This window comes from Plectropomus leopardus, chromosome 5 (genome assembly GCF_026936395.1).
Source record: "Plectropomus leopardus strain MGB_pleo_1.0 chromosome 5, ASM2693639v1, whole genome shotgun sequence".
NCBI classification, from domain to species: Eukaryota; Metazoa; Chordata; class Actinopteri; order Perciformes; family Serranidae; genus Plectropomus; species Plectropomus leopardus.
The window spans coordinates 22,810,657-22,836,341 of NC_142180.1; the positions used below are offsets into that span (position 1 = coordinate 22,810,657).

Below are 25,685 nucleotides of genomic sequence, written 5' to 3' on the forward strand. Positions count from 1 at the left end.
AAATAATTGTTTGTTGCAGCTTTAAATGTAATACTACCACACATAGATGGATTACTGAAAGGCCCTACAGAGTGCAGGCCGAGGGACCCACAGTGTCAGGTTGTCCTTTGGCCTTTACTTGCAAATTTCAAATGAACACATACTGACCGGGAATAGACTCAAAATGGCCACAAAGAGATGCAATGGAAGTGCAATGAGACAAAAAAAATCTAAATTTTGAAACCGTTATCATTGCTATTATTTTTGTCTTTTTTGTGGTTTTTGTTGTTATTTTATTTATTTTTTTGTCAAATTTTGTAATTCTCACTTGTTTTATTTTGTGTCTTACCTTACATCACTTTCACATTGAATTTCTTTATATGTACTTGTAATTTTTAAGCAAATTTAATTCAATTTCTATTGAGAAAAAGTAAATATTTAAAATAAAGAATTAAAAAAATAATTATAATAATAAACACGCGTATAATATTATACCACTAGAGGGCACACCAGCTCAATGTCACCGCTGCAGGTGCCCTCAGTAGAAAAATGATGACTTGCGGCTCCACAATGCTACACTCACAGTACAATATATAAATATTTATAGGTTTAGTTTATGGGGTAGTATAAATATGCTTACATTCATAACATCGAGATGTGAACTGAGTCTTCTGGCAATGCGGGGCTAAAATCTGCTGTGTGTGATATCAATACTGTCTGTATAACATTACCTCAGCGTTAGAATAACAATGCAAGAGGGTTATTTTGACCCACCTCGGGAATTCCTGTTTCCTCATTAGACAGATGACGAAAAACTTCCTGTATCCTAAAAACATCCGCTGACAAAATCTTTTTTTTTTCTTTTGTGTGTGTGCGTGCGTGCTCTCGGTACTAATTAAATGTCATAAGTGGGCAATTTAAAGAAAATGGTGATGTAACATCAAATAACAACACTTTTATTTCCTGAAACTTAACAAGGCAGTATATCATTTAGCCCCTGACATAAAAACTGCTCCCCACAGTTCCTGTTCATTGTTCCCTAAACACCATTTCCTCTGGGAACTTTTCAGCCTTGAGACTGGGGACTGGACCAGGATAATTACTGGAAACCCTACTGGTGGGTGGGGGGGGTTCAGGGAATGTGTTGGCTGTAAATGGCCCTTTCTTTCGGTCTGATTGGGCTGGTCCACTCCCCCCTCTTGCTCCTCCATTGGCCCGAGCCAACATCAATCTGTTGATTTCCAGGTCCCCCTCAAGTTTGAAACTTTTTTTTACGAGTAGGAGGAGGACTCGGGTTACAACTAACTCTTGTAACCGATCTCACAGCAGCCGAGAGAAGAAAACAGTCCTTCAATAATTTACACATCTGTGCCTGATACACGGTTACAGAACAAGCGGCAGCGGCAGCGGCAGCAGCGGAGGACGCGTTTCTTTACCGCGGCAGCAAAAACAAGCGAACAAACAAAAAAACATGCAGTGAAGCGACTTTTTCCCCAGCGCTGCCAGGATGAAGACTTGAGATATTTGGTGAAGATAAAGTTTTCGTCTTGTTGGCTGACCGCTCCTGTGTCCCGCCGAGGTGAGAGGAAGGTGAGTCCCTGTTGTTGGCACCGGTCATCTTAACGGTCGGGCGGTTTTTAATGAAACATGTCATCAGCAAACATCGGTCATTATCGGAGGCCTGCGGACACACACACCCGACTTACCAGGCCGTTAAAATGTTTACTGTTGTCGGCGAAGAGCTGCTTTTTCGGGGTCAACGGACTATTAGGAAGTTATTAAGCCTCACTTTTGTTTGCTGGGTCACTTGTCTCCTTTTTACAGGTTTTAATTTTACTGCGAAGTTAGCGGAAGTAGCAACGGTCAAGCTTGTGCATCCATGGTTGGGACGTGATTCAAATATAGCATGTTGACAATTAAGCTAGCGGCGACAATAATGGCTTCCAATTTTTTTTATGGTAAGGTCATTATTTTTGTCATGAAATAAACTCATCAGTTATTTAGGTGCGAGATTTTGTTTTTATTTTTTTTTTTTTACATATGATTTATTTATGAGATTTTCAAGAAATTTTTATACAAAACTTCAAAAACACAATGTGTAAGGCCATACATGTCCATAAGAGATACAATTGGCAGAAAACTAGACAAATAATACAGCAAAGCAAGGTTGTTTGTAGAGACATTCATAGAAAAAATGCATGGGAACAAGCAGTACAGTCTTAAAAGGTAATCATAAATAATAACTACAAGGACAACAACAACAACAGGAAATAAGAAAACAAAGACAAGTAAATAGACAAACAAAAAAAAAGAAAGAAAAAAAAACAGATAATAATGAGTGCATGCGTAATCACAAATACAAAATGACCTGCTCAATGCAGATGTACCACTAGGACTGGAAAAGCAGGGTTAGCAGGCCAGAGGGTTCAACATGGTGGTACAGTGACAGGGGGCACACCACCAATGGGGACAATATAATGCAGACAGAGCAGGACACGACTAGTTGCGAGATTTTTACCAAGAAAAACTAGATTTATAACATTTATTTTTCACAATACAATTATTTTTTTTTGCAAGAATATTGGTCATATATTATTTTGTTACTTAATTAATTTTGTGTACCTACTTTTTCTTTTTGCTGATAACTGTAAAACCAGAAGATGACACATGCTTTGTATTGTGATGGCATCTTGTAATCCAGGTGGGATGGGCCAGAAATGTTATGACACAGAAATAATAACTAACTATTGATACAGATGATTAGCATTGAAGATATTAGTTTATTGGCTGACAGTTTTTCTTATTTAGGCTATACATTGAAACATGATGCAGCAACTATCATTCGCCCCAGGACACGATATTATCACAATACTTCAGCTCCAATACTATATCAATGCAATTTGTTTTGTGATATGGGATGTATTGCGTTACATGTGTGGGATGCATTTCGATTTATTACGCTTTTTCAACTGTAAGTAGATTGAAACAGGATGCAGCAGCTATCTTGCATATTATTAGGTCGGGAATCACCACTGGCCCCACAATACGATATTGTCATGATACTTAAGTCAAGCATTGCGATAACTTGTATTGCAAAACATTGTGATTTACTACACAATTTTCAACTGTAAATTGTGTCCCCGAAGGAACAAAATGTCAGCATATGTTTTATCTAATCGGATGAAGTTTTAAAAATAAAGTTTCTCACTCCATCTGTTTTTTAAATTGTGGCAAAAATGTATCCAGTTGTCTAAAAAAAGCATGTATTTGCAGTATTATTAATTTAAATAATAAAAACTTTGCAAAACTAACAGTCAAGCTTGGGACTTGATTTATATGTAGTATTTTGAATATTAAGCTAGCAACAATAAAATTGGCTTCAATTTTTTATGGTATGATAATACGTTTTGTAAGGCAATTGATTGATTGGTGAGTTATTGACTTAATTTGATAGGCATTGGTGATATTAGAGTTCATCGGCTAAAGATACGATAATACCAAATACGATATTATGACAATTCTTCAGTCATGATACAGTATTATTGAGTTTTTAAATGTTTTGCAGTATACGGAGTATTGCGATAAATTATGTCTCCAAAGGAAAAACATTGTCAACATCTGTTCAATAAGATAAAGTTTCTCATTTCAATCATTTTAGTGCAGAAAAATGTACCAAGCTGACTGAAAAAGCAATTTATTTATTATTCTAGTAGGGTACCAAAAGTTTAATTTGTATTTGCAATATTAATTATTTATATAATAACAAAAAAAGGAATTTGGTTTCTGTGTATTGGTACAATATTGCCATAGAAAATATCATTTTACTATGCTGCACTGATTTTTACCCCAACCCTACACATTATTAGAAAACGAAATGAGAAACAGTCTCTCGAAGTTCATGAATTAAACAATACGTTTTAGGTCATCATGTGGATGAAGATTACTAGTAGGGATATCATTTATTGATAAGTAAAAAAAAGCTGTGCAGAATGGCTAACCATATTTGGTTTAATGTGAAAACAATAGCTGGGACCCTGGATATCAGAAATACAAATAAATGTGTGGTAGATAAATAAAATGAATTGCTTTGTCAGTCTACTATATACGTTTTGCTGCAATAAAAATGATTAAAGTAAGATGAACAGACTGGAAAAGAGGCTATAAATCGCAATACTTACCAACATACGTTATCACAATACTATACATATCTCAAAACATTTAAATATAATAATAATAATAGCATATTAGCATATCATGGGACCCTTGGTGATTCCCATCCCTTCTGGAGGTCTTGCATCAATCAATTAAATATCAATTTTAGACTTTTGCAGGGCTTCGGTTCATGTTGGCTGAATTTTGTACCATTTCCATTTTTGCACATGCTCTGAGTTTGCTCACTTATTGCTTCAAATTCTGCATGTGCTGTCCATTTTTTGTCGAAAATGGACAAAAGACAAAACAATCTCCAGAGCATTATACAGAAAATCTGTGTTAATGTTATCAAGAAATATCAATCTATCGATATTCTCTCTAAATATTTGAAATGATACAGATACGCCAATATATCAGCTGCTCTTTCTGGCTCTCTTTTATTGTTGATGTTAATTACAGTTAATCTGCTGTTCTCTGCTATTAACCAAGAGAAGAAAAGTTGTCATCATGTTATGGCTTTGTTAGATTTATCTTTTAAAAAGAATAATAACTTGCATGCACTCATTGACAATCACCTTTGTGGTATTAAAACTGGTATCTAATATTAATATTTTCAAAGGGTTAGAAATTCCAGTTCAATGACATCACTAATATGTGTATAATGTGGCCAGTGGAGAAATATTTTATAAGAATCTCATGTTCTACATTTATGGTTTTACCATCAAAGAAACAGAGAATTTGAAAGAACAAGACTAAAAAAGCTATAAAGAAAAATGCTTTCATCCGTGCTGCTTTAAACCTAACAAGCCTTTTTGTAGCTTCACTGTAATCAACTGCGTAACCAGACCGAGACTGAAAAGGGTGAAGACATATGTTTTGCAAACACTGATATGTTTTGTAACACATTGCTGTGTTTACATTGTAAAGCCTTGCTCCAGAACAAGGTTTGAGTGAGGATGAATAGCTTCACTGTGCAGCTGGGGTTCTGGCAGGTAGCAGCAAACATTATCATGCACAGCCTCGACAGACATGTCAAATGAATTATGGCCTTGGATCAGGACTCGGGGTTGCCTCTCTCCTTGCATTAGCTGTATCAGTGGTGAAATGATTTGGCGTTTCTTCGACCTACTCTGTTTTTGTTGCTGAGGCGTCCTTTGTGTCTTTGTTGTTGGTAGCAATAACTGACAACCATTCAGCTGAGGCAAGGCCAAAATCATTACCACAAGAAAAGTTGGGGGCTTTATGATTTCTTTATAAATATCTTGTATAATCATATGTCAGCCATAAATATATGATCATACAGACAACGTTTAAGTCATTTTTCAAGCAAAAATGTCAAACGTCCCTGTTTCAGCTTCTCAGCTGTAAGGATGTGCTGCTTTTTTGTGTTTTATATCAGTGTTTTTGCATATCTTTTGGTTTTGGACTGTCGATTATATAATTAGCCATTTAAAAATGTCTCAGTGGGCTCTTGGAAATTGTGCATTTTTTCCACTGTTTATTTTTTCCACTTTACATACATGTGATTCCTGACATTTTTGGCATGTGGCCCCTTCAAAAGAAGCTTTATTTTAAATTGAATATTTTTTGGCTGGTAGGACAAAACAAACAATCCAAAGTCACCAATTCAAGTGTCAGTGAGGACTTTTTTTTATTATTTTTTTTCACTATTTTCTGACATTTTGTGATATAAAAGATGAATCGGTTAATTAATATGATAATCGATGTTGAAAATAATGGTTAGTTACAGCCCTAAAATAATCAAATTGATGTCCATTGCCTTGGAAGGCAAATAAAGTGAAATTGAAATACAGTACAGTAGAAGTACAATGAAAGTCCTTTTGTTTTAGATTTCATCCATGACTGGTTTTAATGAGTATTTGCTTTTCATCATTAATCATAGCTTTGTGCTTCACAACAGCTTTATTATTGTTTCAGCACAATGTGATTCTGAAAGACAAGAAATAATAATAATGATATACGATAATTACCAGTCAATAGCAGGATTAAGCAGATGCTGGCGAGCCTCGTCTATGTATATTTCAGGGTAACTGTATCTGTGCACATCCCCTCCTCCGAGTGTCTTTTAGAATAGGACAATGCAGTCACGTTGCCAGACATCCCCCATGCAGTGCTATTAAAGGCAGAGCTTGAAATTGCAGCAGTAATGCTAGAGACACTGTTGTTCCTGCTGAGGAGACTCCATGGTAACTCACCGGCAAGACCAGAGATGTGTTTGACCTGCTTTTACTAGGCTGCAAAGTTCAGCCGAGCACGCAGGTGGCCTCCAGTTTCCCTGGAAACCCAAAACACTCGATGCATGTGGCCTTGTCTGAAAGAGCAGAGCCGCATGACCTGCAAATATCACGGCATTGTTTGAAATGGAAAGAGTGAGGGACGGCGATGTCTGCCAATAGACTGGACTCGATTAGAGACCCCACTTGAGTCATCTATTAGTCACAGCCATGTTCTCTCATATTGGTCCCCCTCTGTTTTCACTGATCTCCATCCCTGCTGTTCTTGCAGCCAAGCACTTTGATATTTGCCACTCCGTTGACACACTGAGTTAACAAATTATGCTCTCCTGAGGCTTGAGGTGAAGAAAATTACTCATAATGTGCCCTGCTCTTATGGTGGCCTTAATTAAAATGTCATAGGCCCAGACATCAGTCATAGCTCAAGCACCAGTTATCACCTTGATTATGTCTTGCGCTGTAACGATGCTAATTATATTGCAAATAATATGTAATTAAACCTTGGACATGGCAGTCGCAGTGAAGTCATGTGATGGTGGACTGCTGTTTTTTTATTCTTTTTTTTTTCGTTCCTTAGATGTGTAATTTCAAAGCAGCTCAGTTGTAACCATAAAACAACCACCCGTTTCTGAATTTTAATGCTAGTACAAATGTTGTCAGTGAGTGTTGTGTTGGCCCTCGGGCAGCGCAGCAGCTACTGTATTCCCAGCCTTATTATACATGCGAAACGCTGGCTGATGATCCCAAATTAACGCCATCAGCTCCCAGTCACACTCTCTTACTGTGTGTGCTCTCAGTCCACCCTGTTATCCCACGTCCCTCTCCTCTGCCCCGACCTGTTGCATCGCAGCAGGCTCCTCTTAGCCTCCGGTCTATTTTAGTCCAAATCGGCAGGCTGAATTATTAATCCCCGATCCATTATATGCTGATGTGTTAATTATTAATTGTTCAGCAGGCTCTGGCAGATCTGAGAAAACTGTTAAAAAAGGGTACGATGGGGCATAGTGTCGGAGCGAGAGGCACTGATTGCTTCCTTTCTCGGCAGATCTGCACAAGTCTTCACAGATGATGACTGCGTGGGAGGAGGAGGAGAGTGACAGCACATAACCATCATACAAAGATCCACTTTATCCGACGCATGCATGTTCGCATATGTGCATCGGTTTGGATGTAATCATGGCTTTCATGTCAGAGCCACGAGTGTACAAAGAGACCATTACACAGACACAAACGCATGCCATATGTACAGTTGTTAACACACAGCACCAGCTCTCCTATTAGCAGTCAGCACCTCCTCTGTTATGCAACATCTCAAGAGAAGAGTGAGACAAACACTACAAAACTTGATGAAAGATGAAATTGCGGCGTTCACTTGTCCTGAAATCCTGCTGTTGATTCCCTAACAGTGGAGTGGTTCCAGTAGCTCAGCTCATTTGAGTGGTTACTTGTCCTCTCCGAACACAAAGCACGGATGTACCTTATGTAACAACCAGGACTGTCTATTGTTTCTCAAAACGAGACGGATTATATCATACAGCTGGGGAGAAGAAGTTTTTCTGCTTTAAGATTTTTCAATAAGAATCAGTTTTAATGACATCCGTATTTTTTGGTCATGATCAAGAAGCTTTTTGTCAAACTTTCTCTCAGGGGCGCACAGTTTTTTAAATTTCCTTCAGTGTTGTGAAGCTTTTATTCAGACTGGCTTTAGAAAAGATAGGATAGCAGTTCTGTCGACTTCACACGTTTTACTATTTTTTATTCACCCTTTAATCGTGGCGGTTTGACAAAAGGCTACAAAGCAAATGCAGTATGCTCAGAGTAAGTACAAAGTACATACTCCAATCCAGTTCACCAGCCCTGCAATAAATAATACCTTTATGATGCTTATCCTGTTTACTTTTTGATGTGTCTGTTACAGAGAGGTTTTGGGTGAATACTCCACTGTATTTTAAATAAAATCCTTGTATAAGAGCTGAATGGTACAGAAAAATATTCTTGTATAAAATTATTAATTCTTTAAGTCATTTTTCGAGCCAGCTATTACTAGTTCCAGCTTATCAGATGTGAGGATTTTTATGTTTTTCTTTTTCCCTGTGTGAAAGTGAGCTGCATATCTTTGGTTTTGGACTGTTGCGCTAATAAAATGAGCAATTTCATGACATCACTCTGTGCTCTGGAAAATTGAGATGACTTTTTTTCTGACAAAGAATTAATCAGGGAAGTACTTGAATCAACAGCCGTTCCTGACAGCGTATAAGCTTTACAGTGGTAGTTTTTATTGTACAGATTTTGTACAGTTTCGCATTAAAGGCTGCAGATGTTGCTGTTGTTGTTGTTGTTGTTTCCATACTGGTTCATCTTTTTAAGGTACTCTGAACTGAATATTTTTGGGGTTTGAGCTGGACATGTTTCACTATTTTCTGACACTTTATAGATAAAACAATGAATAATCGAAAGGAAAAATCTGCTGATTATTCAGTCATGGAAATGGTTGTTAGCTGTAGCCCTGGATTAATTCTGGTTACAGTGCACTGCTCACACTGTTTTGTTTTTACCAGTTTTATGCATTGAAAATATTCCATTTTTGGTATTTGTATTTATTGAACAGTTGACAGCAGCAGGACCCAGCAGGAGAGAGGAATTGGGGAGGGATAGAGGGAGGAGGACATATGATAAAGGTCATTGGCCTGACTCAAACTTGAGATGTCCCAGTTACCAAGCTTTTGCTTTTGACAATGTGAAGGACTAAGATCAAGAATCTTTTTGTTTTTCCTACACCTCCAACATCTGAAGTAAGTGTCTGACTGCAGACGAATAAGGTATCTTTTCTAAAATCAGATCTAAAATTTCTGATCTGCGCTTTTAGCAACTGCTCAGATCAGATTTGTGTGTCCAGACATCACCAGCCTATGTGCTTGGCTTGCTGTGGCAACAACATAGGCATCAGGAACTACATGGCCACACTGGTGATGTGGCTTTCCAAGGCGGAGGCAGGAGTAATCGATCATTGTGTCCTCCAGAAAAATCGTGCTGTCAATTTGTGGTGGGAAACTTGTTCCTCCTGTTGTCTTCATAGTACACTACTAGTATCAGTATCTTACAGTCACTCTGGATGTGATGTCGTCCTTGTGTATCGCTCTATGAATGACATAAAAGAGACTGTTGTCACAATATTGGAATTCTTTGATACAGAACTATTTAAAAAACAATATTTGATGCCATTTTTGATACCACTGGGAAAATATTAACATTGAAGGCATAAAATTTTAAATTTTGCTTAACGGATAAGTATAACAAGGCTATGACACGACAACTAAGACTTCTCTTTTCTTGGTGAGTAGCAGTGAACAGTGGGAATGATGGAAGTAAGCATTAACAAAAAGAGAAATGCCCCTTTCCCACCAAAAGTATCGCAGACACTCTGGGTTTTTAAACATGGGGAAACCCCATAAAAATAGGCTATATATGGGGCAGCTCAGTTGGTAGAGCAGGCAGCTTTGCAGCAGACGTGTGGTTGTGTGTGTGTGTGAGTGTGTGGATTGTTTTGGTGTGTCTGTTTGATGTCATGGATGTGCCAAGGGAGCAAGTAAACACTAGACAGCAGCATGGACAGAAGTCTGTGAAAACTTAACAGTGGTTACCTTTCTTTATATTTCTCTGATGTATTCAGTCTCTCTTTCAAACATGGTGCAGACCAATATGGGTCAATGTTTTAGCGCAGCTTAGGAGGAGATGGAAGGTAATTTCTGTGTCTTCGCTGGTTAATTAGCTGAAATTAGGATGTCGTGTTTCCATCAATGCCGATCGGAGCTAGATGCAATAATACCCATGACTACTGCAAAGTCAATTGACTCGGATGTGAATGCCAATTCTGCACATTCCCATTACGTTAAAAAGCCAGATGTTAGTGGGTGTTAGCGGGTTTTTGTGCGGTGGGAAAGAGGCTAAAGTGAGAGAGTAGCTCATACTGATGTATCAATACCACAGTAAATGAGTACTGAAACTGAATACGATATGTATTGACAAATCGATATTTTCGTCAACACTAATCGGACTGAGATGCATCTGTAGAAGTAAATGGCATTTCAAACCATCCTAATGATGTTTATATCTGATTTGCAAAAAATTTATTCAATGTGTGTTTTGTTTTTTTGTTTTTTAATCTGAATGCAACCACCCCCCCAAAAAAAAACCAGATCTGGTCTGGTTGGCTGAACAAGGCCATAATGTGTCGAGTACAGAGCGGAGAAAATGTTACTGCCAAATATCAGAGGTAATCATAGACACACATTATGTTGAGGGCAGACTGGGGTGTTTGTGTTGTGTGGTGCATGATTCAGGTATTATTTCCGTCTGTTCAGAAAGTCAAAGAGCAGTAAATGCCTACAAATGCAGAGCTGTTCTCAGTAATCGGCTCCATCCTATGGCAGTGGAGATTTTCTTTGCTGATGGACTCATCTCTGTCAGGGTCACAGTGCCCCACTCCATGTGACTACTCATCCCTGAAGAATATAAAAGTCGTGACATTTTCTGCTGCCATCAACCAATCACTTGTAAGACGAAGTGTCATGGAAAGTTCTGCAGCCTCTGCCAACGCTTTTTCAGCAACTTGAGGTGGCCAGACAGTGTAGAAACACATTCTTTATTGTTTTTTCTTCATACTGGCTGTTATCAGCACCCGCCAAGCTGTCTAGATTGGCAGCAGGTATTAGAGTGGTGATATTTTGGGTGTTGTGGACTCTTCTTCCTCATGAGGCGTAATGGCGTGCATTAGAGTGGGCGGGAGCTACAGGTGTATCCAATTTCTGGCTCTTTCTCACCTGTCACACCTCAGCTTTAGTTTGAGTGACAAGTGAGTACACTCAATGCAGAGGCTGCATCCTGGATCCTGCTCAGTGTCCCCTTTTGGAAAGCCAATCCCACGCTTGCATCATGTTGGATTTAGTCTAAATATGAGCAACCAAAAAGGCAAAATATGTTCATGTCAAGTAGCATGTGTGGAATGATTATGCACTCTCGAGCAGTGATTTGTCTCTACTGCAGCTAGTTGAGTCAAACATTCACTGTCTCCTGCTTCTCATATTTGATGATTATCAGCCTTTCTCTGTTTAATATCATTGTATTTTTGATATCTTTGGGGCTGAGCCTGTATGTTGGATAGAGCAAGCAATTTAAAGTTGTCTTCTTTTGCTCTTTGAAGTTGTGCTGAATATTTTCTTAGACTATTATTCGATATTTTAAAGGCTTTCTTTTTTTTGTTGGCTTATGATCACTTGAGAAGAAGCAGTCTGCTGAAGACCCCTAATCACAGTTTGGAGTTTTAGTATGAGTTTTGAGCAGTTCAACCAAAGTCATTTTTCCTTCTGGGATTGTTTCATTTAAAAGATTCAAGATTAAAGGATAGAGTATTTCACAAGAAAAAATACCAAGAGCAATCTAGCGCAGTAGTGATACTCAACATGCAGCCAGAGGACCCAAACTGTAAAGCCTTGGGATGCCAGGTTGCATCCCCGGCCAAAAAGCTTTTAGTTTCCTAGCATACTTCTGCGCTATGCAGCCTACTCAGTATGCACAGTAGTGTTTCCCACGCTGGCCCCGCCCGTGAGTTCACGCTCCACCTGTAGGCTTTACATTGTGATGGCGCCACAAATTTTGAAATCGCTTTACTTGGCTCAAGGGAAGTTTTACCAATGACCTATAAAACCAACATGGATCAAAAATTCATAATAGAAAGAGTCATAATTTGTCAGTTTATGTTGTTTTGCATTTTGTACATGGGGCATCCAATCCATTTAATAGTTGTTGAGACATTTCAGTCTGGACCAAGGTGGTGGACAGACTGACCAACAAACATAAGCATCCTTAGAGCCAAGCCAACACACTAACAGATAATGAAAATAATCATTAGTTTCAGCCCAATAATCAGAAATAGATTTCATTAAAATAGGCTGCACCTGAATGCTCGGGTAAGTTGCACAGTGTTTCAAAGTTAAAACAAGATGTAGAAGTCATTCTTTACAGCCCTCGTTCACTTCATCAGTCTCAAAGGTCTCCACAACGACCACACTGTGAAAATGCCAAATGAAGACGACAGCCAGTAGGAGTTGTCATCCCACTTATTCCCTTTTCCCCCAAATGAATAAAGCTGTTGGCTGAAGTGTCCCCAGCTTTACCTGCCCTGAAACTCAAAAGCAAATTAAAGCCAGATAATAAAGGGCCTATGCAGCTTCACCCGACCCAGCTTCAATAATCCTCCAAGGACTGAAGAGAGGACAGTTAGGTTATTTCTTCGTCATCACGGCCTCTTTTTACCTCGATCCCTCAGTCAGGCTGTCACACAGAGCTGACAAGGCTGTCTGCACCTGCAGGAGGGTGTGAGAGTCCCTGGGTGCATTACCCTGACTCCCTCTCTGTCACGAGACATCAATCTAACACTGTGTAGGGTCTGGTTTCATTTCCATGAGTCATGTTTGCTGAGCTTTCGCCTGCGTGTCTTTGTGACTGAATGTATGGTGGCTTGTTCTCTGCGATTTTGTAGCTTGTCTAAATGCTGTAATTAAGCTGCGGAGCTGTTAGCTGCTGCAATCTGTCTTTGTTTTGCATTTCATTCTCAGCTGCTCAAACCAGACGTATCAGTTGTTGTTCATGATGTTTATGCGTACATGTGATGTTTGTTTGTGCAGTTTTCTGCATGCAGCAATTGCTGTCTGTTTTTTGCAACAATACTCAGCAGTTTTCACTGCTGTCATGTCTTGTTCTGCCTTAAATCCCTTAAGATTTTGCCTCTATAAATACTATGGAGACGCTGTGTCAGTGTTGGCCAGGCTGTCCCCTGGGCAGCGGGCTTCACAGGCCATTTAGATCTGGCACTAACCACTCTCATGCTGCAAAGTCACCCAAAAAAAAAAGATTCCTTGATCGAAAACCTTTTCATCACTCCGAGCATTTGTCCCCCGAGGACCTTTTTTCATGAGGCCTTTAGTTTTCTCGTTTAGGGGAAATGGAAAGAGAAAGTGAGGATCTCCCTCCATCCCTAAGATAATAGTGCCAGCGGTCTGTTATGTCACTCTTCATCTTTGAATGAAACCTCAGACAGACAATCCCAAGTGCCACCACGTTAAAGTGTTTGTATTCATGGCTATAAAAGATAAAACACTCCTCCCTTTCTCATGCTTCTTCTGTTTTTCGTCGGCCGGCTACACAGAGTTGTGATTGGCTCCGCTTCCTGACGAGAGTGGAATTTAATGAGCAATATGAAACCACCCTCCAATCTGAGAAAGAGCTCGCTTTTCTTAATGTGCCCCATTATCCAGGCGCACTTTTCTAAACTCTTAAACGTCCATCAGCAAGGGCGAAGAGAGGGAGGTAAATGCAGACTTTACTCTAAGTGTTGCGATAAGCGATTGTCCTCTTGAGGCTCACCGTTGTGATTAGAGGGTGACAGCAGGACTAAGTGATTGTTTTCAGTCGCTGCTCACATAATGCTCTCGATTTTTTTTTTTTTTTTTTCTGAGCCTGATCATTGGTGTCTTTCTCCTTGTTATCCGTTTCACACACATTGCATCAGAGCAGGATTTTCTGTAACAAGTGCAGCCTGGCAAGTTTGGAGTTACGATCCAGGAGAAACGGTCGATGGGGATCTTCCAGTGATCCTTGATCAGCACAGCCAGAGGCCCGATTAAACGTCCAGCACCTGCAAAGAGAGAGAGAGTAAAACTAGATTCAGCATGAGCAGGAATATAAATGACCTCTCATTCAACACCTACATTTCCCCAGATGTTATAGGATTGATATATAACGCGCCCCCGCCCCTTTTCCCCCACCATCTCTTTGCCTCTGTCTTTGCTTTGCCTCTCCTCATGTGTCTCCTCCCTGGGAAGCATCCTGCTGACACTCTCTCCAAGGAGTCTTATTGATATTCTTGGAGAGGCATTGCAGAGAGAGAGGGAGAGAGAAAGAAAGGGGGGAATGAAAGTCACACACTGTAGCAGCAGACACACTGCCTTCTAGTACCAACAGTAAAAATCACAAGTCACGCAGCAGGGATGTGTCACCGTTCATTTTGTCTCCTGCACTAATAGAAAATCTCCTGCTTTGGATTTTTATTATTCTCAAGCGGGTGGAAAGGCAATTTGCCAATCATGCAGATTTTCAGTTAAGCTTTAGGGTTACTTTCATGTAGAGGAGATTAAACCCCTATTGTGATGTGAATGGGACACTTTGCTTTAATAATTATTTTGTTTTCATCGTGACAGTCAACTATTAAGCTGCATTTAGCACATCAGTGACAAGGAGATGTGTTAATCAGATCTGACTGTTTTATTCCCCTGAGGTGATGAAAAGTTTTACTTATTTGAAGAAGATGCAACAAAATGGGGCCGGGTGATGTTTGAAATGTTTCAATAATTATGCTGATTCAACATTACAGATACCAAGAGGACACTTTGTTCAGTGGCTTACTTGTAAGGAATAGAATGGTGTTTTATCTGTTGAGCTGCAAAGATGATTCATTAAGTGATTATTCAATCAACAGAAAATTAATCTACTATTTTGTTAATCATTTGAGTAATTTTACAAGCAAAAACTTCACACCATGTGCTATTTCAGCTTCTCTAACACCAAAAGCACACCAAGCAGTGGAGAAGTGCAGCCTGCGGCAAGATGCTATGCAGTAGCCACGGAAAACTACAGCAGCCGCTCGGGGCTGCAGTCATTTTATCCTACAGCCAAACTCAAAGTTGGGGATAGTTAAACTTTAAGCAGTGAATAGCAGCCAGAGGATACCTGCAGCCAATCAGTAAACACAGTCCTGTGACTCCTGTGATGTGTAGACCGATGGTACAAAGAATTTCTTCCCGCCTGAAACACATGTACAAGCCTGCTGCCTGCAGAAAAATGTAATTATTGCACACCCGCACATCGCTGAAACTTGGGTTGTTTTCGACATAATGTGAGGACTTGTTGCTTTTTTTTCTAGTGTTTTGGACTAGACATTTGTAGGTGTCATCTTGACCTCTACGAAAGAAAAGCTGACATTTTTCACTCATTTCTGACATCTCAGTAATACTTGCAGTGACAACACAACACTTGTGGTGACCAAAGAATATTGAGGTTCAATACCTCCTCATCATCTGATAATTCACAGTACATATTGACTTTGACTGTTCTCCTGTTTCCTGTTTTTTTTTTTTTTTTTGTGAACTGTGTTAACCGTGTGTGTCTATGTGTGTGTGTGTGTGTCTGTGTGTGTGTGTGTTTCTGTGTATGTGTTTATGCTCTGCAGGGAATAAAAAATTGAGAACTGGTTTTCAAAATGTCTGAACTATCAGAATCGTTTGACTCTAAAACTTAGCAGTTCCCTTTATCGATGCCGACATGTTGCAAATTGCAATACAGTGACATCAAACATTTGCGTCTATGCTGATAGAAACTTGCAGCAAGAAGGAGTGAGGCTTTATTTGAAGAAGAAAGATGACAGAGCTGCTGTTATGTCTGATCATTTCAAGTAAGGGTGGAACTGGCAGTATGCTGAAACATACACAACAAGGACTTAAAATCCAGGAATGCCATGTATCTGACACTCTATGCATGAGTGCTACTGTTTCCTAACTGAGCAGCATGTCCATTACCGAGGGTAAATTACTTGTAGTTACATTAGCACCATGCAGGCAGGCTTAGCGCATTTTTCTTTGAATAAGCTGTCAGCTACACTGACACTGACATCGGAGATAATCAAACTGTTGTGTTGAAGCTGTGGTAGGTCTACTTTTTTTCCTTACAGAAAGTTGATCAGGTATCATTAAGGGGATTCATAAAGAATTGAGCCAATAAACAGACTTGATAATGACTTTGATATCAATATCAAAATTCTATCAATTAATTCCCATCCCTAATGCACTGTTAACCGACCCTGTACTATCATTTTACGTAATTAACTGGGAAGAAAATGCGTCAAACTCCACAGTGAAGGAGACATTTTTGGTGTCGTCTTCATCCATAAAATCCTGCAGATAGTACTTGGAAAAAATCATTACCTTAAGTTTGTCTGAAACAGTTCATTGGTCAGCTGATTGCAGAAAATCTGAATATAAGTTAATTATCTGAAGTCAGCTTTAAAGCAAAATGCCAAAAAGTCTCTGGCTACGGTTTCTGAAGTGTAAGGATTTTCTGGTTTTTTTTTTTTTTTTTTTTGTATGATTGTGAAATAACTATCTTTGGGTTTAAAGCTATTTGTTGAACAAAGCAAGCAATTTGAAAACATCACCTTGGGCTCTGGGAAGTTATAACAGGCATTTTCTGACATTTTATAATCGGTGTTAATTAAAATAATTGGTAGTTGCGCCCTATTTTAAGATCCCTGAAATTAAGTCTAGGGAGTTGTTTTATGATAAAAACTAATTAGTTTTTAGCTCTTTTTGTATAATTTGTAAGAATACATTTTTGGAGACAGTGGACATGTCTTATCAAAATGAAATTCCCCCCTCCCCTTCACCCTCGTTCATTCAGCCTGCACGGGCATCGAGGGCAGTTGTGAAGTGTTGTGTTGCTTGCTTACTCTTGTGCACTCACAGGTTATCCTTTGAGATCCGTGAAGGTTAGAAAAGGATTGTACAGGAAAATAGATTAATTAAAAAAAAAAAAAAACTGAATATACAAACCTGAATAAGTGACCTGCAGAACACAGCGAGACGAGGCATGTGAAATGATGAGGCGTGCTGTGGACCTGCCTCATTTGATAGGAGAGATTGGAGGGGGTGTGAAAGCCGGCGGCCCTCGTGACCCTCGCTATTCATGAGCCTCCATCATGGGGGCAGCGTTTTACTGAGCCACTCTGCTTTGGCACACAATCACACACTCAGAAACAACATCATACATAAATCAAGCAACACACGTGAGGTGAATGAGCTCGTACTGTCTGCCTCCTGTTCACCTTCACACACACACACACACACACACACACACACACACACACACACACACACACACACACACACACACACACACACACCCCTTGTTCTCGAATGCATTCAGCAGATAAGACATCCAGATTGCATTGTCTGCTTTGCGTGGTCATACTGTAACTGACTTTACTCCTGAGCGTGTAATGACACATTCTTCTCTAACTATGTTGTAGGCTCCAAGCCAGAGGGTTGCTGGGGCTAATTTGACAGCTGCCACGGCTCATTATCTGATAAAGGGGACAGTTCTTGGCCCTGCAGTTTAAACAGCGTTAGTGTAGATGTTATTTGCAATAACCTCACACATCGCAAGCTGTCAGTGTGTTATGTTTGTTCATTCTTGCTTTGGAGATGAGAGTCTGAGCTGCGATCTAAGAAACTGTTTCACATCGCCTAAAACTTGGGAAACAACATGTTTCCAGTCTTTGTTTGAAAAAGGAAACAGAATATGTACACTGCCATTTCATTCACAACAATTTGAATGATCTGTTTTCCTCTTTTTTTCTCTGTCTTTGTTTAATCTTGACTCAGACTTGACCATGGACTCCTTCAGCACGAAGAGCTTAGCCCTGCAGGCGCAGAAGAAGCTGATGAGCAAGATGGCCACCAAGAGCGTGGCCAACCTCTTTATCGACGACACCAGCAGCGAGGTGCTGGACGAGCTGTACCGCGTCACCAAAGAGTACACCCGCAACCGCAAAGAGTCCCAGAAGATCATCAAGAACTTGATCAAGATGGTGGTGAAGCTGGGAGTGCTTTACAGAAACAACCAGTTCAACAGTGAAGAGCTGATCCTGGTGGAAAACTTCAGGTAATAGAAAGAAATAGAATTGTGTCAGCTGAATCAGATTTAGCTGTTCAAAGTCAATATTCTATGATTCAAGGTATGTTTTTTCCATTTCAAGTTTGAATGGGGTTTAGCCGGGCGTTCAGATGGTATGACAGCGGTATTCAGGTAATAAAGTAGGCTTGACAATCTAACTGCGCCAACTATGGACAGGAAGTGTGCGACAACATTTTTTGTCGACACTAGATAAGTCAAGTTAAGACTGTCATATTAAGCTGCTGTGAGCTGTAAATTCACCACCTCTAGGCAGAAGGTCTTTCCTCCTCTGTGACGCTGTCTGCATGTCTGCAGCTCCCTGTACCAAAGAGTAGCATGAAAGTCAAGAGCACTCACTCCGCAGCCAATCCTGGGGACAACAATGTCCCTAGAGGTAAACTATGCAGCAAAGTGACTTGCAAAAAACAAAAACAGTCAAACAAACCAAAAAAATGCTTGAGTTGAAGCAATCTCAGGAGACCTGGGGGTCTCCGGCAGAAGATGTGAATCTCTGACTTTGAGGGGTCGGCCCTGGAAAGGATTGTGCTCGATGATTTCTTCCTGAGAGTTTGTGGAGAGAAATATCACTCGTGTGTTGGTGGGTAAAAAACAGTGCAAGATTCACAAGGGAAAGAGGTTATCTTAGCATGAATACTGGAAGCAACAGCTAGCTGGTCTAGCTCTGTTCAAAGTTCAGAAATATGCCTACTAACGTTAAAGCTTATCCTCTTATTTTAATCTGTACATTAACAGTAAGAATGACAATTTGTTGTTTTAGAATAAGTTACATGTTTAATTTTCCCTGCGTAGAGAATAAAGAGACGGCCGCCTTTGACAAATTTGATCCCGCCTTAAACTCTCCACAAAACCGTGTGAGTGTCTCCATTGAAAATACTTTTCAAACAAATGTTGTACTTGGTGGATTTTTGTCATTTGTAACTGCACCTGCAGCAGAGCACTGATGTGGTGGCACTGTATCATAATCAGCACAGTGCACCAGGATAGATGCTGCCAAAACTGCCACAGAGGAAGAAGAGAGCCATTTGTTTTAGGCTGGACCGCTGCAAAGCTTGTACCAGCCCTATCAAGTGATCATCATGAGCTCATCATAAGTCTTCTTTTCTCTGCCGTTCAGTCTTTTAATAGGGCTCTTACAGATGCTGTTGCAAATGGCAATTTGTGTTTGTGAATACAGCTCTATGCAACTCGATAAAGTTGGAAAAATATTCAGAGATTCAAACTTCTTGGATCAATAACTCATAAGAAAAACCTTGTTAAAACACAAAGAACTCTTTTTTTTTCCAACCGTAGAAAAGCAGACAAGCTACAACCTAATTTTTCGTCAAAACAAGCCGTCCTCAGAGCTGAACAATAACAGACTTGAGTGGTTACAATTAGTCAAGTAAAACCCCCAAGAATTAAATCAAGTCATTTTTAGGCAGAAACAACCATTCGGTAACAAGATAGCAGCTGCAATCACTCTTCTTTTGGGGCCCCTGATTTTTGGTTTCTTTACATCAGCAGCATCTCTTGGCCAACACTGTGGCCTGTGTGTGAATGGGTGAATATGGCATGTAGTGTAAAGGCTCTCTGAGTGGACGGACGGCTAGAAAGTCCATTAAAAATTATTATCATTATTTATGTAGTATTAAAATAGACTAGCACTAGGGGTCTGTTTTGTTCATTCTTAGGCATTATTATCTCTATAGTGTCAAAATGGAAGCAGTTTCACAGTATTACATTTGTCCAAAAAAAAAAAAAAGGCCATTGCTAGGAGCTGGCTGAAACATGACCTTACAAGTCCAGGACAGTGGATGGTCATTGCAGAGGAACTACATTCTATGGAAAAACTGACTTTTCACGTATGGACTAAAGCAGGGACACATGCTCAACGCTGGAATAAATGGACAGACTATAAGAGAAAAGTGTTTTTCATTAAGCTGGTCTGAAGTTGATGTATCAAAAGTTGTAAACTAAATGCATTGGCACCCCTCTTCTCTTCTTTGTGTATGTTTTAACTGAAAACGAATAAATATGATATAATATATCATTTTATGATAATATATAATATGATATATATAAATGATAAATATAATTTTTTAAATTAAAAAAAAGTATCAATTTTCTCATCTAACACTCAGAAAGAGAGCAAATAAATATATTCCCTAAAACGTTTGCATAGAGAGCCTTCGTCACATCCTCTCATAGATTTAAATATTGTTACATTGTGTATCAGAAGGTGACAAACCTTGAGAAACAACAACGAGCTGGTTCTGGTTGAGCACTTCAAACAGGGAGAACTGCAATTCAAGTACATTTTTGTGTGCTGATGGAAGCAAATTAAGGAAATTGACTTTTACATCAGTTTATATATTTTCCACTAAAATAGTGAAACTCAGCTTGGAGGCATGTGAAGCTGACATAAGTGCACAGTATGGAGAATGGTGATTATATTAGCATGGAGATGCATCGCTGCGAAGGACAACACTATAACTGATAGAGGGGGAGTTGTGAAACTTTTCTGAGGAAAATCATAAGACAGCAGTTTCTATTTTTACTTCTTTGTGCTGCTCCAGTCAGAATTAGAAACTGACAGCCTCTCCTCTCCCTCCTCTCGTCTCACAGGAAGAAAGTCCACACTCTGGCCATGACGGCGGTCAGTTTCCACCAGATTGAGTTCACCTTTGACCGCCGCGTCATGAGCGCCATTTTGAATGATTGCCGTGAGCTGCTGCACCAGGCCATCAAACGCCACCTGACAGCCAAGAGCCACTCGCGAGTCAACCACGTGTTCAATCACTTCGCTGACTGCGACTTCCTGGCAGCTCTCTACGGACCCTCGGAGGTTTATCGCGCCCACCTGCAGAGGATCTGCAACGGAGTCAACAAGATGCTCGACGAGGGGAACCTCTGACCTCCGCTGGGCTCGCCATCAGGCACCTTTTACCTCTAGTCACCCTCATGCAAGGTTTTCTAAGGTGACAATCATGAACATTTTTATTTTATTGTTTTTGTGTTTATGCGTGCCTTTCAGCCGTTACTGTAACACTGAAATTATCTTGGCTAGTTAGTCCAAAGTGTGTTTCTTCTGCAGCCTGATTTCTTGTTATTCCACAGTAAACAAAACCCAGCAGATGTTCTTTTTAGATGAATGTAAAACTTCATGCTCTTATCAGTATATTCAGGGATGGGAGCCTTGACAACTGTGCCTTAAAAAAACATATTTTTAACTTCATTTCAAGGGCACTCTGGTTGCTCTCGTACTAAATCAAAAAGACATGAATCAGGCACAGGCCTTCAGTCATATCTCTGTAAAGAGCTTTTAATGGACCAAAATGGTTTGGGGAGCACCAGGAGAGGAAGTGAATTTTTGTCTTTTCCAAATACCCAAGGACATTAAGTGATTTTTTTTCTTTTCTAAAAGTAGTATTGCACTCAATCCTGAACACGCGCTGTACTGTACTTTTCCTGCAATAATGAAACCATGTGAAACACAGTCGAGTAATCCTGCTTAGCCTGCATTTCCCCATCATGCACTGAACTCCTCTTTGTAGAGCAGCCAGGCCTTTTTGTTCAGGAGGCACCTATAAACCCAGTTTTGCTTTTAACAGTCTGGTTTATAGCCACCACAACAAAGATGAAGTATTTGGGTCATAGGGGGACCATAAACATGAAGGAATTTTATGCTGCGTATTGTTGAACGCGTTGCCGACTGTATGCTCATCTGCTCGGAAAAACTGCAACTTTTGTATCTATAAATGTCATAATCACAGCAGGGGGAGCTGCACAATGTGACACCATCCTTAAAGGTTGCTCTGGCATTTTGTCGGAGAGGACTAAAACGCGATCACAGTCGGAACTACTCGTCATAATAGATGTTGGCGCCCGGGGTCAGTCGGTTTTAGATTTATTGGCGTCGCCTCAGGTTTATCCAAAAAAGCACTAAAATTCTGGTTTGAATTCTGACACATTTGAACTAAAAAGACTCCCCATGAGCAGTCAGATGAAAGGCTGGACGAAAAAACTGCAGCGCCGCATCTATGAAAAGGGCCAGGCAGGGTATAGAGATTAGAGCGGAGACAAACACAGTACCTGATTGTACTCTGCCACTGCAATTACAGCTCCCCACTCTGGGGTGGTATAATGGCCCGGAGCCTGCCTCCGTCGAGCAGCCACTCCATTTCACCAGCCTCATGTAATGTGATGGAGATAACCATCTCTGTTTGCGCAATGCAAGTCCTTTAATGGAGTGAAAGATGTTGTGATTCTTCCTTATAAAGGAGAATATGAATAGTTACTACTATCCTTCCCGAACCTCACACAATAGCTGTCTTTCCCTTTCTGCCTATGTGTTTTTGTATCACTGAGCCTGTCTGGGAGATTGTTTTGTGCTGCGGCCTCATTTTGTATTCTGTGTGTGTGTGTGTGTGTATATGTGTGTGTGTGTGTTTGTGTGCGTACCTGTGAGAGAATTGGAAATTGAGCCGTGTAATAAGCGCTGTGCTTTTTCCAGATAGGATTGCTGAAACTTTAACTTCATCCACAGCAGCTCTGCCAAAGAAACGAAGACTGATGTTGCTCAAAATGCAGTCGGAACATTTCAGAAAACACTATGCACTTGATAATTATAACCCTGGTGACGGTGATAATGAAGACAAACATGGTGGCTGTTGTGGTTTTAATTCTTAAATGATTTCCCTGAGTATTCTCGTTTGATAAACCCGTTTGACTCTTGCTGAATCATTTTGGGAGGCTTTCAAGTAAATCCTTGTTCCTAAGTCTCCCAGAACAGTTGACTTTAATTGTCTTCGGATGCCATTTTCTTCAATCCCTCCACATCTCAGGGTTGGTTTAAATCTCCCTCGGTTTAAAACCCATGACACACTAAGCAGAAATGACCACAAACCTCTGCAGCAGCCCCACGTATTTTACTAAAGCTCTCAATCTAAGCATACTTATGTTGCATTTTTACCATTGTGAATTGTGAAATGTTTTTATTTTCACTCATGTACATATGATTGTTTTTGTGTCTATTGTATCCACACACGACAAATATAATACAATTTACTTTTTTAAAAGAATACATTTGTTTATTTTTTTTTCCCTCTTTCAATCAAGCACCGAGCGTCTTCCCATTAGTGTGTTGGAATTTTCCCGGCCAGATCAGGGGGTAATCTGACTATGTCTGACCTGGATTTAGTCGGCCAAATCCCTCTCCTCCTGCTCCCAGCATTGTTGGGAAGCCATGAAAGCAAACACGAACCCATTTTACTGAGACACAATTCAACTTTGGGTCGTTTTTTTCCACTTCCTGCAGGCCCACGCTGCGGTCAAAGGTAGAACAGGAAATTAGTAAGATGGAAAGACTTCTTGCTTCTGTTTTTGCTAATGTAAACACTCAGCTGCAGTTTAATTTCAAGTGTAGCATGAGTAGCACTCAGAGTGAATTGAGTTTGAGTTTAACCTATCGTCGACTTTGCTGCTTTTCAGACATTGCGATGATAATTTGGCCCGTAGCACGTCTGCAGATCCTCCCTGCAGCACACTTGAAAGGCTACCGCAGTACCAAGTGTGCCCAATTATCATCTAATGGTCATGCATAATGTTTTTATTCTGGGTGTGTGAATGCACCCTCGAGTTCAGAGAGCGATGTTATGACTAAACTGGGATGTGAGTACAGTCACGTCTCATTGTCCTTCTGTGTTCTTCCTCCTCTTCTTATTCAACTTAACTGATGTCAAATAAAGCAAAAATCTCCTGACATCAGCTTTAATGATTCATTCGGCCTGTCTTCTATTTTTGGGTAGTTGTGTAAGAGATTAAAGGGATAGTTTGGGTATTTTGAAGTTGGCTTGTATGGTGTACTTATCCAAAGTCAGTGTATTATCTACAGTAGCAGCAAAACGTACTTTAGCCACCTAAAAAAAAGTCCCACTGAAAAGTATATTAATTAAAATGCTCATTATATTTAGAGCAGGCATGTCCAAAGTGCGGAGCCAATTGTGGCCCTCAGGCAGATTTTAAACAGCCTGCAGCTTGTCTTTCAAAATAATCTATGTGTCCTGCCAGACAATAGTGGTTGATCACGCAAGATGATGCTTGGATCAGTTAGTTTGTGTTATTGTGTGACTTTGGTGATTTCAAATTAACCTTTTTAAATGGTAAATTCACACAATAACACAAACAAACCTAGCTGTCCAAGGCAGCGGTAGACCAGCAGCTCCTGTGTTCAGTGGTGTGAAATCAGTGTTTTTCTCGATGGAGTCTGGAGTCTGGTTTTGAGAAGAGCAATATAACTGCTTCATTTCCCCAGGGAAATCGCTGTCTGCTGGAAAGGTAGAGCAGTTCAAATAGTCTAAATATAACATACATTTAAACAGATTTAGATTTTTTTTTTTTAAGTAGGACTTTTTTTTTAGGTTGCTACAATACATTTTGTTGTTGACCCCTCCACAGCAATAGACTGCTTAGTTTCTGTGTCCTGCCTGCTTCTCCAAACTGGGATTTTCCTACTGACATCTACAGTTTGTAATACACCGGCTACGGATAAGTACCTCATACAACCCCACTTCAAATAAATCCAATCTGTCCCATTAAAGCAGAATAAAAAGTATTTTTTTTTAGGAGGGGATAAAAGTTTAGCATTTCGGTTTGCTTATTTTGTTCCTTTCCAATGTCTGTGTGTCTCGCTCAAACACTTTCTGAAAATTAAAATTTGGAAATGACAGTCACGACGTGATTATCAGTGGATGTGACTGAGGGCTCTAATACATTGTGGTGAAGCGAGCTTCCACTGGGGCATAATTATCATTTCTACATAATGAAGTGACTACAAAGGAGCTGCCCTGCATCCTAAGGAGGGGAGAGCTGAAAAGAGGAAGTGTGAAGAGGACCCATTACTCTTTCCACTTGTGTTCAAGCACAGATAACTGCGCTATGATTTGTGCCTCAGAATTTTAACCTGAACAAAACAAAGTTGAGCTGAGCTGTTGTAGCGTCACACTTAACTCTAGGATCAATTATGACAAAAGGGATGATTCTCCTGCTTGGCTGCGCGCACAAACAAGGACAAATCTAGCTGGACTTTCATGGCCCGTCCCTGCAAGGATACAGGCAGTTGGTTTTGGCGTAACACTGGAAAGTCTGGCCGTCTGTCAATACGGGCGCAAACACCCTAATGTTTGAGTTCTGGGTGGTGCTACAAAACAAACCACAGGGCATTGTGTTCAAACAGCAGGCAATGCTCTGCACTCGTACAACATCACACAGTCGTATTCCTCGTTTTTCTTTTATCATCAATGCCAGCGGAAATGCCTTTCAGGCCTAATGAGTGAAAAAGGACTGGGAATGCACTCAAAAGATGAGTGGCACTAAAGACGAAAATGATTCAGCTATTTCAGCGATGATCGCTTTATTGTACTTTTCAAACAAAACCAACAGACAAATGTGCATTTGTTGATTTATGCCACCGCATAAACAGAAAGCAGGTTTATATCCTGAAGCAGCAGATAATAAGTG

At 40.0% G+C, this 25,685-nt stretch overlaps 1 protein-coding gene across 3 annotated transcripts; it reads left to right on the forward strand.

The window, feature by feature from the left end:
• Window positions 1-1,142: 1,142 nt before the first annotated feature.
• Window positions 1,143-23,928, forward strand: tnfaip8l1 (tumor necrosis factor, alpha-induced protein 8-like 1). 3 transcript variants are annotated; one of them, XR_015776628.1, is made up of 4 exons: window positions 1,150-1,569; window positions 17,876-18,155; window positions 20,793-21,145; window positions 22,681-23,928. XR_015776628.1 is itself a non-coding variant. In XM_042483902.2 (3 exons), the coding sequence occupies exons 2-3, from the start codon at window positions 17,884-17,886 to the stop codon at window positions 21,079-21,081; spliced, it is 561 nt and encodes a 186-aa protein (XP_042339836.1). In that variant the 5' UTR covers window positions 1,143-1,558; window positions 17,876-17,883; the 3' UTR covers window positions 21,082-23,928. The 3 variants fall into 3 exon arrangements, 2 of the variants coding, with proteins under 2 accessions (XP_042339836.1, XP_042339835.1); XM_042483902.2 differs by having other exon boundaries at window positions 1,143-1,558; window positions 20,793-23,928; XM_042483901.2 differs by having other exon boundaries at window positions 20,793-23,928.
• The last annotated feature ends 1,757 nt before the right edge of the window (window positions 23,929-25,685 follow it).

What these genes read in the sequence shown, in the direction of transcription:
- tnfaip8l1 (XM_042483902.2), top strand. Translation starts at nt 17,884, where the DNA reads ATGGACTCCTTCAGCACGAAGAGCTTAGCCCTGCAGGCGCAGAAGAAG. An exon ending in ATCCTGGTGGAAAACTTCAG is followed by an intron (nt 18,156 to 20,792) that starts GTAATAGAAAGA and finishes CTCGTCTCACAG; the next exon opens with GAAGAAAGTCCACACTCTGG.